At 41.0% G+C, this 11,169-nt stretch overlaps 1 protein-coding gene across 4 annotated transcripts in view; it reads left to right on the top strand.

The window, feature by feature from the left end:
* The window catches only part of LOC125465535 (collagen alpha-1(I) chain-like), a 335,639-nt gene continuing 324,470 nt past the window's right edge, over positions 1–11,169 (top strand). For 3 of the 4 annotated variants that reach the window (XR_007250272.2, XM_048559169.2, XM_048559168.2), the window contains exon 1: positions 1–625. Coding sequence is in view for 2 of the 4 variants with exons in the window: in XM_048559169.2 (XP_048415126.1) it covers positions 511–625 (115 nt within the window). In the remaining 2 variants the exon portion in view is untranslated. The remainder of the gene's footprint in view (positions 626–11,169) is intronic. The other variant, XM_048559170.2, reaches the window with a different exon arrangement.

Below are 11,169 nucleotides of genomic sequence, written 5' to 3'. Positions count from 1 at the left end.
TCGGTCCCGCTGGCATCCTGCAGCCAAGGTTGGAGTGCGCGCAGATATCGCTTGTCCCTGCCTTGCATACTTAATTCCACAGGAGCTCAACCTCGGAGCTGGTGTCCTGATTCTCGGGTTGGAGGAGGGGGGTGGTGAATAACGCTGGAGGCCGGAGGATTTGATTAGACGGCAGAGTGCTGGTGGGGTTGGCTGCATATTAGACCCACTGGCTAACGCTGGAGGTGGATGGAGGAGGGAGAGCGGGTGGAGGAGCAGAATTTGACTTGAGTCAGTGAGAAGTGCTGCTTGTATTGACAGAAGCTGTTTCCCTTCAACACCTCCTCCCAACCCCCACCGACCTTCAAATCTGTCCTGAATCCTCACAGCATGGAAGAGTCACTTGGTAGATTTCTGAGCAGTTTACGGTGATTTCTGTGGAGTTTTTACACTTTTCAAACTTAATAAAAAGACAACTGCTCATTTGATTGAGCCGAGAGACAACGCCAACGGCTCAGACAAGAGGAAACTATGATCTGGAGGAGCTTTGAGGTGGCTTTCATTTTGTCATCCTATGTCTGCCTGTCCCGCTGTGGACCAAGTGTTGAGGGTGACCCAGAGCTGGGGTCCGGGGCATCACTCCCAGGTAAGCAGTTTAAGTTTGAAAGCGTCATTCACTTCAGTTTGCTAGAAAAGTCATTTGCAATCCTGGTGGAAGCATTAACTTCGCAAAAGGCTGCAGCGTGAATGCTGTACCTCAGATACAAGAAAAACATTTTTAACACCTTAGCACACCACCTCATCGTTAATAGATCTAAAAGTAATGACATCTGATTTTGTATCAGTTTGCATTGGGCTATTGGTTCATTTAGTGCCACATTGAAGCACTGTCCTGTGCCCTGTATTTGGTGTAAAACATGTCAATCTCTGACTAGTTTTGCTCAGCACTGTCTTGAGTGAAAAAGATACTTGAGTGACTGTTTGAATCTGGACAAGGCCGGCAAGCGGCGCTATATGTTCACTCTCTGCGTTCGCAGGTGCTTCCAGAATACAACATATCAAATTCGGCTGCATCCCCACTCTCTTTAATATAGATTAACAACTATTAATCAGAACAAAAGTATTCAATTTTATGTTAGTTCATGCAACTTTTACTATTGTTAGAATCTACGATATCTAATTATCTAAAAAAATCTAAATAACCTAAATCTAATTATTTAAATATAAAACCCAACAGGAGTTGCCAATTTTGTTGAAAGATTTAAACATGAGAGCAACTGCTAATAATTGATTTGTAATTTCAGTAATATTGTACAACTGAGTGGTCAGTCGAGATAAGCAGTTGACTATATTGACAGGCCTTAAGGTACTGTTAAACGTTGCAATATGTATACACTTTGGGTAGATTTCATTTTATTCCGAAGAAATGGGAGGTGGACCATAATTTAACAAAAGCAATCTACAAAACCATGACTTTATAATGTCACTGTTTTTCCTTTGGGAATGTTCAGTCATTCTGATGGTAAGTGATGCTGAGCTGATTTGAACATCCTCATCCTGCACAGGTGGATCTTCCAGTGGGCCCTGCAGAATTGCCATACCTGTATGAATGATTTTCTAGAGGGCTTTGTTTTATCCTCATTGAATCAAACAGGCCAGTTTCCCTATCTCCAATATGCTTGAACGAATACTCAGTGCAATTTTTCCTTGGGCTTCTGGCAGCAATGTCTTGGATATTAGACATTTATTGGCAGGTGAGCAACAATGCTGATTCTTAACAATATAGATGCTGAATGAGTGGAGCTGGATGCAGAACTGTTCTTTCAGCCAGAGTCTGTGGCCACTGTTACAATTGTGAGCCAATTTAACTCAATTTCCTGCACAGATGCTTCACATATGGTTGAAACTGGGATGGTTGTAATCTGAAAGACTTAACTGCACTAGATATACCTGTTGACTAGAATCACAGAATCCCTGCATTGTGGAAACAGGTTATTCGGCCCATTGAGTCCACATTGACTCTCTGAAGACCACTCTGCCCTATCCCTGTAACCCTGCATTTCCCATGGCTAATCCACAGATCTCTGGAAACTATGGGCAATTTAATATGGCTGGTCTACGTAGCCTGCACATCTTTGGACTGAAGGAGGGGACTGGAGTACCTGAAGGAAATCTGCATAGATGTGGGAGAATGGGACAGACAGTTGCCCGAGGGCAGATTCAAACCCGGGTCACTGGCAGTATAGGGCAGCAGTGCTAACCACTGAGCTCAAAACTGAGCAGCTTTGACAATTTATTTAATTGAAGTAGTATGTTGTAGCACAGTAACAGTGTACTTATTTCAATCTCAGAAGGTCTGGGTCCAGGATTGACTTGTGATAGGATGAGTGGTAACATATTCCAAACAAAGGTTTTTTTCTAAATTTAAACTGGGGACAAATAAGAACTTATTCTGTTAAATGGCTGTTGTTATCCCTTATAAGACCATCTCACCATGTTATGATCTGGTCAAGGACCAGTGATTTTTTTTTTTGGCTTAAGTAAGTGAAGTTTGAGATCCTATTTACATGGTTTTAAATAAACAAATAACTTTGACTGTACAATGTTAGAAAAGTAAAATAAGTTTTTATACAGAATGAAAGAGTTATCAAACAAACTGGTCAAACACTTCACTTTAAATGATTAATGCCAATAAAATGGATTCCACCCCGATGTTCATGTTACTGTGGGCAATCAACTCTCATTAAAACAAACTCACTCTCATTTGGCAGATACCTTCTTGGAGATCTGGAATTACCTCAAAATCCTATTTTGTCACCTCCTCAACACAAGCTCATGTATTTATATTATTATTTATGTATTCTATTCTGTCTCTTATGAGATTATTCCACTGGGGTTTTAAGGCTGTGCCCCAGTATCTCCTCAAGGAACAATTCTAGCTCTTTTGCAGGCAACTAACTTCAGTAAGCTAGTATTGCCACTAGGTTTCTCCAAATTCCAATAGTATTCAGCTGCAACAAGCAAATACTGCTTGTGGACTTCCTCCACCCCTACTGTCAGTGTACCGAACAATCAATGGTTACAAGGACATTGTTATAGCCCTAACCATTTTCCATACTATGAAAGGGTCACTCCCTGGCACCACTACTGGATCTGAACTGCCTATAGTCTGTTGAGGTTGATTGGCACACCAAGATGGTTTATTGTTCTGCAGACATTTCATTACCATGCTGGGTAACATTCTTAGTGCAGCCTCTGATGAAGCGTCGGTGTGTTTTCCCACCTGGTTTTTAAACTCTGGGGTCCAATGCAATGGATTGCCTCACTTCTGGTTTTCCTTCATAGTGGAATGTTTATGGGGTCGAGTTCAATGTGTTTATTAATAGCCTGCTTCGTGGAGTGCCATGCTTCCAGGAATTCTCCTGCCTGTCTCTGTCTATCCTGTCCCAGGATCTTGGTGTTGTCCCAGTCGAAGTCGTGGTTCTCCTTGTCCATGTGGATTGTGATGAGTGAGTATTTGTCGTGTCTTTTTGGAGCCAGGTGGTGTTCATGTACTCTTGTTGTTAGTTTCCTTCCTGATGTCCGATGTAATGTTTCTTTCAGTTTCTGCAGGGGGATCTTGTAGATGACACTGGTTCTGTCCATGGCAGGGAGTGGGTCTTTAGTTCGGGTGAGCATCTGTCGCAGAGTTGATGTGGGTTTGTGTGCCACTCTGATGCCCAGTGGTAGTAGGAATCTTGTGGTGAGTTCTGACGTGTTCCTGATTTAGGGTAATGTGATGTGTGTGTTGGGGCATGTAGAATCTTTCTGATGCTGTACCTGTGGGCATCTCCTGACCCAGTCCTTTGGATATCCATTATCCTTGAACACTTGGAAGAGGTATTCCTCCTCCTCTTTGTGTAGTTCTATGTTGCTGCAGTGTGTTGTTGCCCTTTTAAACAGAGTTTGTGTGTGCTGGGATGGTTACTGTTGAAGTTCAATACCTGATCTGTGGGTGTGGCTTTTCGGTGTACTTTCATTTGCAGTTCCCCATTTGTCTTGCGCTCTCCTATGATGGTCAGGAATGGGAGTTGTTTGTTCTTCTCCTCTCTGGTGAATTTTATTCTGGTGAAGGTGGTGTTAATGAGTTTGTGTGTCTCTTCTAATTTGGTCCGTTTAGTGATGACAAAGGTGTTGTCTACGTGGTATATCCATAGTTTAGTTTGGACTTGTGGAAGGGTAGTGCTTTCCAGTCTTTGCATCACTGCTTCTGCTATGAGTCCGGAGATAGGCAAGTCCCATGGGTGTCCTGTTGATTTGTTCGTATGTTTGGCCGTTGAAGGTGGTGGTGGTCAGACATAGGTCCAGTAGTTTAAGCATTGTGTCCTTGGAGATGGTTCCACTGGGGTCGTCTTCTTGTTCAAACAGTGTTGTCATTATTTCCCTTGCTAGGTATGTCTGTTGATGTGAATAGGGCAGTGACATCAAACTACATCATGGTCTCTTTGTCCACTATCTATATGTCTTTGATGGAGTTGAGGAATTCTTGGGCTGAGTGGATGGAGTGAGGTGATTTGTTGACTAGGTAGTGCCTGGTAGGGAGACACTGGGTCTGAGAGGGACTTCCGGCTTGTGCACTTTAGGGAGTCTGTAGAATCGAGATGTGTTGGTTCCTTTGGGTTTCATTCTGAAGAAGTCTGTTTTGTTGATCTGTCCTGTTTGTTTAAGTCTTTGTAGCGTGTATGGGATCTTGTTGCCTAATTGTGGCGTCGGGTCAGTTTGTACTGGCCGGTGTGTGCTCTCGTCGACGAGCAGTGCTTGTGCTTTGGAGATGTAGTCCTCTTTATTCATTATCACTGTCATGTGCCCTTTGTCTGCAGGTAGTATAGTGATGTTCTTGTCCTTCTTTAATCAGCCCAGGGCTTGTCTTTCCCATGTGTTGATGGTGTTGACTTCCCTCTTTCTGGTTAGTGTCGGAATTACTGTTTGTCTTATAGTTGGTTGTGTTTCTTCGTTGATATTGTTGGTCGTGAGTAGGTCTTCCAGTGTAGCTAGGAATTCCGTCTTATTGGCGTCCCTATAGTTGTAATTCTGTCCTTGGGTGAGAACGGCTTTTTCTGCGCCTGTCAGTTTCCTGTTGGAGAGGTTCCTTTTCCATGTGTCAGTTTTGTTGTTGTCGCTTTTATGGGTAAGTGTGGATAGCTTGTCTTGCAGGGTCTGTCTTTTCTTGGCCTTCTTGGTCTGTTTGCTGATGTTAATGGCTCATTCCATTTTGGTTGTTCAACTGCTGAGCCAGTTTCTGATTGGTTGTACACCAAATAAAAATACTGCCGATTACAACAGAAACTACATCTCAGAATGACATCATTGTTCCAATATTTATTGCAGTTGCTGCGGAATTGAGATGCTGTATAATCATCACTTCCATTTTCAGTTCCACTGCTCAGACTCCTAACAGCAAAATGTATGCCACACACACTTCTAATTGACTTCTATGTACTATTTGAAAGAAAGTGGAATCAATCACAGAAAAACTCTTGTACAAAAGACTTGTATTTTAAGCCATTTGTTTCCTGTGAAATTTTTGAAGGAGCCAGTGGTTTTGCAGGTTGCAACCAATTTAGGATATGAGATGCTCTCTACTGGCTATTTGGGATAGAATAGAATAGAGTAGAAATGTATTATCTCATGTACTTTTACATGAAAACTACAATTTGTCCCACAATGGCACCTACATCAATGACAAAAGTCATACATAATTTTTTAAAAAGTACAAAGTTCATCAAGTTCAGTTAATGTCTCCTGGGCTCAAGGGAAGTAGATTAAAGAACGATGGAATAACCTGAAGACACAACCTGGACAAGACTGCCATTCCAGGACAACACCACCATGTCAGCCCACTGAAGTATGAGGCAAGACAGCCATCCTGGACCGAAGCCACCACTCCTGGATGAGACAACCTGCCAAGTTGTGAACACCTGGAAGACAAAGAAGTAGAAGATCTCCATATGGAGATGACACCTCCACAGCGGGACAAGACAACCACACTGGCAGAATGCTACACTGTGCTGAGACTGCCACTTCTTCTTCAGGTATCCGGGCCTAGTTGTGGACCTGAAGCCTCAGCCTAGCCTGCGAGTCTGGCCAGGGGAGTCAGCCCGGTACCTAGTCGCTCACCGGGAGACTCTGGGCAGGGGTGAAGCTATGTCTGGCTCATTATGGTGTTGTCACTGGAGTCTTCCTCCTTCACCTGCCACTCTTTAGACTTAAAAGAAAATGAAGAGAAAATGAAAATGAGCCAAATAAAAATAACTAAAGAAAAAAAGACAGAAAAAAAGAGAAAGAAAGCAGATGGGAGCATATGAACCCTGGGTTCAGCCCACCTACTGCTCCACCATCTTTGACGACCATCTTGGTGAAGTGTGTCGCAGTGCTGTTACTTTGTGGGTGATTGTTTTGGGAAGGAGAAACAATTGCCCATTGCATCTGGTTAACCTAATACGCCCACTAAGGACCACTGTGCTCTTTCACTGCCTTCCCCCTCTTTCTCTTCACTCTGCTATTCCAAGCAGAGAATAAGGTGCAGATACTGCTGCAGAAAACAATTTGCCAAGTTTGAAGGAATATATCACAGCAAACAGTCAGCTGCTTGCCTCAAGCTGGGCTCTTGCTATGCATTGGCAAAGGTCCCCTTTGTCCCCAACTTTGTTATATAATTAATCACTGGACTGCCTTTTTAAAGATAGAAAGAATTACCCTACCCTGCATTAGATGTGTAGGGGAGATCTGCTGGAGTTTTGCTTTGGCACAATGAATTTGGACTTTAATGTGATCTAAACAGTTTAGAAAATCCGGAAAACAAATTGTTCTGAAAACAAATTTGGGGTTCACAAACATAAGGATTTGTTTCATTCTGCTGTGTTGAACTTATGTAGTGGGCGTTAATCTGTACAATAGCCTGCATGCTTGTTAAACAAGAGATTTTATTATATAAAATGTGAAAATGTATAAAGCAAGGTTTCAACCCAATTCAAATAATTCTTTCAAAAGTCTTATTTTGGCTGAGAATGGTTTGATTTGTGGGGTGGAGTTAGCTGCGATATAAATCTCCTACAGCTGTCCAAACACTCAACACATACTGTACTAATCACATCCCTGCAAACTATTGACCTATACAGTCTTCTGGAATTGATGCATGAGGACAGTTGGAGGACAGGGCAATCCCAGAGCTTTTAGTGACTGAAAGACAAATGCATTGCATTGTTCCAATTCCTAAGCACTTGCACAGTAGAGATGCTTCTACAGCAGTATTGTCTGTATCCTGCCTAAAGCTATTATTTTACTGTGCTCACCTATGATTTTCAATGGATAAACATGAATCAAATATGTTTCGAGCTGTATTGCCTGGCATGCTTCCTTACTTTGTGGTAGGAAAATATAAAGCTAGAACATTTACAGTTTTAAAATAAAGTTGCCTGGAAGGTAGGAGTAAAACATATGTAAGTCTGTTTCCAAATTACTTTTTGGCTGAATCTGTAGCCTCAGAGATCAGATTTTCAGGCATTTTCTGAAAATTGGGAATCCTCCTCATTAATCACAAGGTTATTTTTAGCAATGTATTTGGCCAACACTTTTTAACCAGTAACCCAAGGACATCATCAGAAAAAATGCCAACTCAGTCACTGAACAATTTGCAATGTTTCCAATCAAAATCTTACATTCAAGTCAATTTTCCAATTCTAAAATTTCCAATAATATTTTTGTTACAGAGGTATTTTGAAGAGGTATTTGTACCATTTCCTGGAGATAATTGTGTATAGGTTCTATCTGAGATTCGGCTGTTACCCCTCAAATAAATTAGTCTCACATTGTGGCCTATAATTCCCAGAATTAAGCTAACCATGTCCCTTCAATACACACAATCACATTTTACATCTGAAGTCTGCAGTCAACAAACCAAGTTGTTTTTAACAATTTGAATGACTGCTTGGCTCACTGTTCACAAAATATGTCAATGTTCATTCTTGTTGGGTGATGGGCAAGTGATGGTGCTAAAATCCAAGAATATTTTTACAGCCAGTGAATACCTCAATAATCAATTCCTAACCAAATTAATTCATCATTAGGGATAGGCTGGGATCATTAAGGACACCCATCCTGGACTTGCCACAGGCAAGTGATAAATTCCATAGGAAGGAAATTCCGACAAACTGCTCCCATTTCATTATGGTTTTGTCGGCAATATTATGTTTATATGTGGAAGCAGTTTAGCTGTTGTCCATAAAGTGAAGTTAAGCCTGGGGGCTAGGAGTAATTTATGATATTTTTTGGAAGAACTGATAAATATGTTTTAACATCTTCTACAGACATAGATTGCAAGGGCAACATTGTTGCATGTGATGTGCTGGTTTGTGAGGAAGACATTTCCCAGGTTTTATTTCCTCCTTATGTACCCTTGTGTTTTTACCTCACCCAGGAGAATTCATGCCTATTGGTTGATGATATGGGGAGGAATGCAAGGCTAGAAAGTCTCCAAAATCAGTGATGGATATTATGAGTGTGGGAAGGTTTGATTGATTAGCTCATGAGCCCCTACCAGAGCTTTTTGTACACTTCTGTATTCCGTCAAGGCAGCTAGTAAAATTTAAATTCAATTAGTATGTCTCAAGTATAAAGCAAGCCATAGTGCTAGTGACCATTAGAACCATTTTGAATTGTTGTAAAAGCCCATCTGGTTCACAAATGACCTTTAGGGAAGGAGCCTTACCCTGTCTGGCTTAAACATTACTGCGGACCCACAGCAATGCAGTTGATTCTTAGCTGCCTTCTGAAATGGCTGAGTAAACTACTCAACTGAAGGGCGGTTAAGGATAGGCAAAACACTGGAGCCTTGACAGTAACACCTACATTCAAGCAAAAATCCAGTGGATGCAGAGGAAATTTCAAATGAGATGTTTCTTGCAGAAAGTTTGTTGCAGAAATTCTAGTGTATGGGCAAAATATTTCATAGGAAATTTGTTTCTGAGGAATGTTACAAGAAGATTTACAAATTTTTAAAAGACACTTAGATACGTACATGGATAGGAAAAGTTTGGAGGGATATGAGCCAGCAGCAGGCAGGTGGGATTATGTTTGGTATGGCCTGCTTGGACCTAAGGGTCTATTTCCCTGCTGTATGATTGTATGACTCCATAAGTCGTAAGGTAGAATAGAGTGGACACAACTCTAACCATCAGGATTAATGGAGAATGATTAATTAAATATAATATATATCAAACATAAATAAAAGATTTTCTTTTAATTCTTGGTGTTTGTAAATATTTTGGAGTTTATGCTTTGCCTAAAGGAGAAAGATACTGAAGTGGCTGGTATCATAGAAACAGAATATTATGCAAATAACATGCCAGGCTATAAAATACTGTCAGAGAGCATAAGTTCATTAAGAATGGCTAATTTCACATCAAAGGGTGTGAGGTAATGCATTTTAGAAAGAAATTTTGGAAGGAGTATATACAATGCAATGAAGCTAACAACTGTGGGTGAATATAGGGTTCAAAAATGCGCAGGTTAGGTGGACTGGCCATGCTAAATTGCCCATAGTGTTCAGGGATGTGTAGATTAGGGATATGGGTCGGGGTGGTATGCACTGAGGGTTGGTGGGGACTTGCTGGGCCGAAGGGTCTGTTTCCACACCATAGTGATTCTGTGTCGGTGCAGGCTTGAAGGGCCGAAGGGCCTGTTCCTGTACTGTAATCTTAAAAAAAATACATACACGTCTGGAAGTCTGACCATAAGTAAAGCCATGAAGAAATAGCATTCTACCTTTATAGTTAGAATAATGCAGTAAAATAATAGTGAATAATGGTGTGTGTTGCTTGATTCAGCCTAGGACCTCAGGAATTTGACCTATCTCAAACTCATCAATACCAGAGCTGTGGGGAAGATTGCTGGTTATATAGTTAGAAACAAGAAGTAAACTGGAGGGAGTCCAATAAAGAATTACAAAAGTATTCGAGCAAACTACGGAACTAAAGTTCAATTACTGGTATGTTATATTGCATTTAATTAAATCCAATATGAGCCAAAGTAGACTGCAAAACACTTTATGGAGTTATGAAATTTTAATTTCCATCACAATCCTTTGGGCTTGTGCTGTTGCCTATTGTTTGGAGCATGGCGGGTAGGTGAGCCATCCCGTACACCATGGGATTGAAAGGACTTTGACAGAGTGTACTGGTATCACTGCAAAGTTGACAAGTGCTGCAGTTGCAGCTTAACTAAGTAAGTATCCCATCATGGGGTAGCTTTGCTGCTGCCATCATCTTTAACTGTAGGGACTTTCAGGGCTTGCTTAATGTGGTAGTAGAAGATGACCTGGCCTATCTAGAAGAGACTCATCAATTGAACAAGATGTAGTTTATTGTAACTGGTATGATATTATTGAGACCACTGTTACTTTTCTTTTAATTTTTTTTTGCTTTGAACTAAACTTTGAACTTGAAACAGCAATGTGTTTTTATAAGTAGTAGAGAACAAAGATAAATGTTAACTGTGACACATTGACCTGGAAAGATAATGCAGGTTAATTACTGTTCTACAGACACTGTAGATGATTTTGTACCTAGATGTTGCTATTCTCAGGGACTGATAGCCGGTTGAATGTTGAATTCGTTAATCAAGGGAGGGCCGGTGCTGGCCAGCCAATCGCAGAGACTGTTGAAACAAAAAAAGAAAACAAGGAGTGATCTGGTTCTGACTGTTTTTTAAGCAGAGGGCAGCTTGTGTTTAAAAAGTTTCTGGATGGTGCTACTTTTGCTCTGCCCTCTCTCTTATTTTATTCCAGTTATGGACTTGTTGAATGTTCTGAGAATAGAAGCCCGATCTGTAAGAAGTGAGTGAATAATTCTGAAACAAAAACAAAGTTGCTGGAAAAGCTCAGTAGGCCTGGCAGCATCTGTGAAGGAAAAAACAGAGTTAACATTTTGGGTCCGGTGACCCTTCGTCAGAACTCAGGATCCAAAATGTTAACTCTGTTTGTTTTTTTTTCCTTCACAGATATTGCTGAGCTTTTCCAGAAACTTTGTTTTTGTTCCTGAATTACAGCATCCTCAGTTCTTTCAGTTTTTATTTGAATAATTCAAAAAGTCTGTTGAGGCTGTTTACACTGACTGGTGACTTTGGAATTCAAGCAAAATAGCAAGTCTGATGTGC

This window comes from Stegostoma tigrinum, chromosome 29, assembly GCF_030684315.1.
Source record: "Stegostoma tigrinum isolate sSteTig4 chromosome 29, sSteTig4.hap1, whole genome shotgun sequence".
Taxonomy (NCBI): domain Eukaryota; kingdom Metazoa; phylum Chordata; class Chondrichthyes; order Orectolobiformes; family Stegostomatidae; genus Stegostoma; species Stegostoma tigrinum.
The sequence above is the reverse complement of the archived record's forward strand: the minus strand, read 5'-3'. Positions and strand labels throughout refer to the sequence as shown.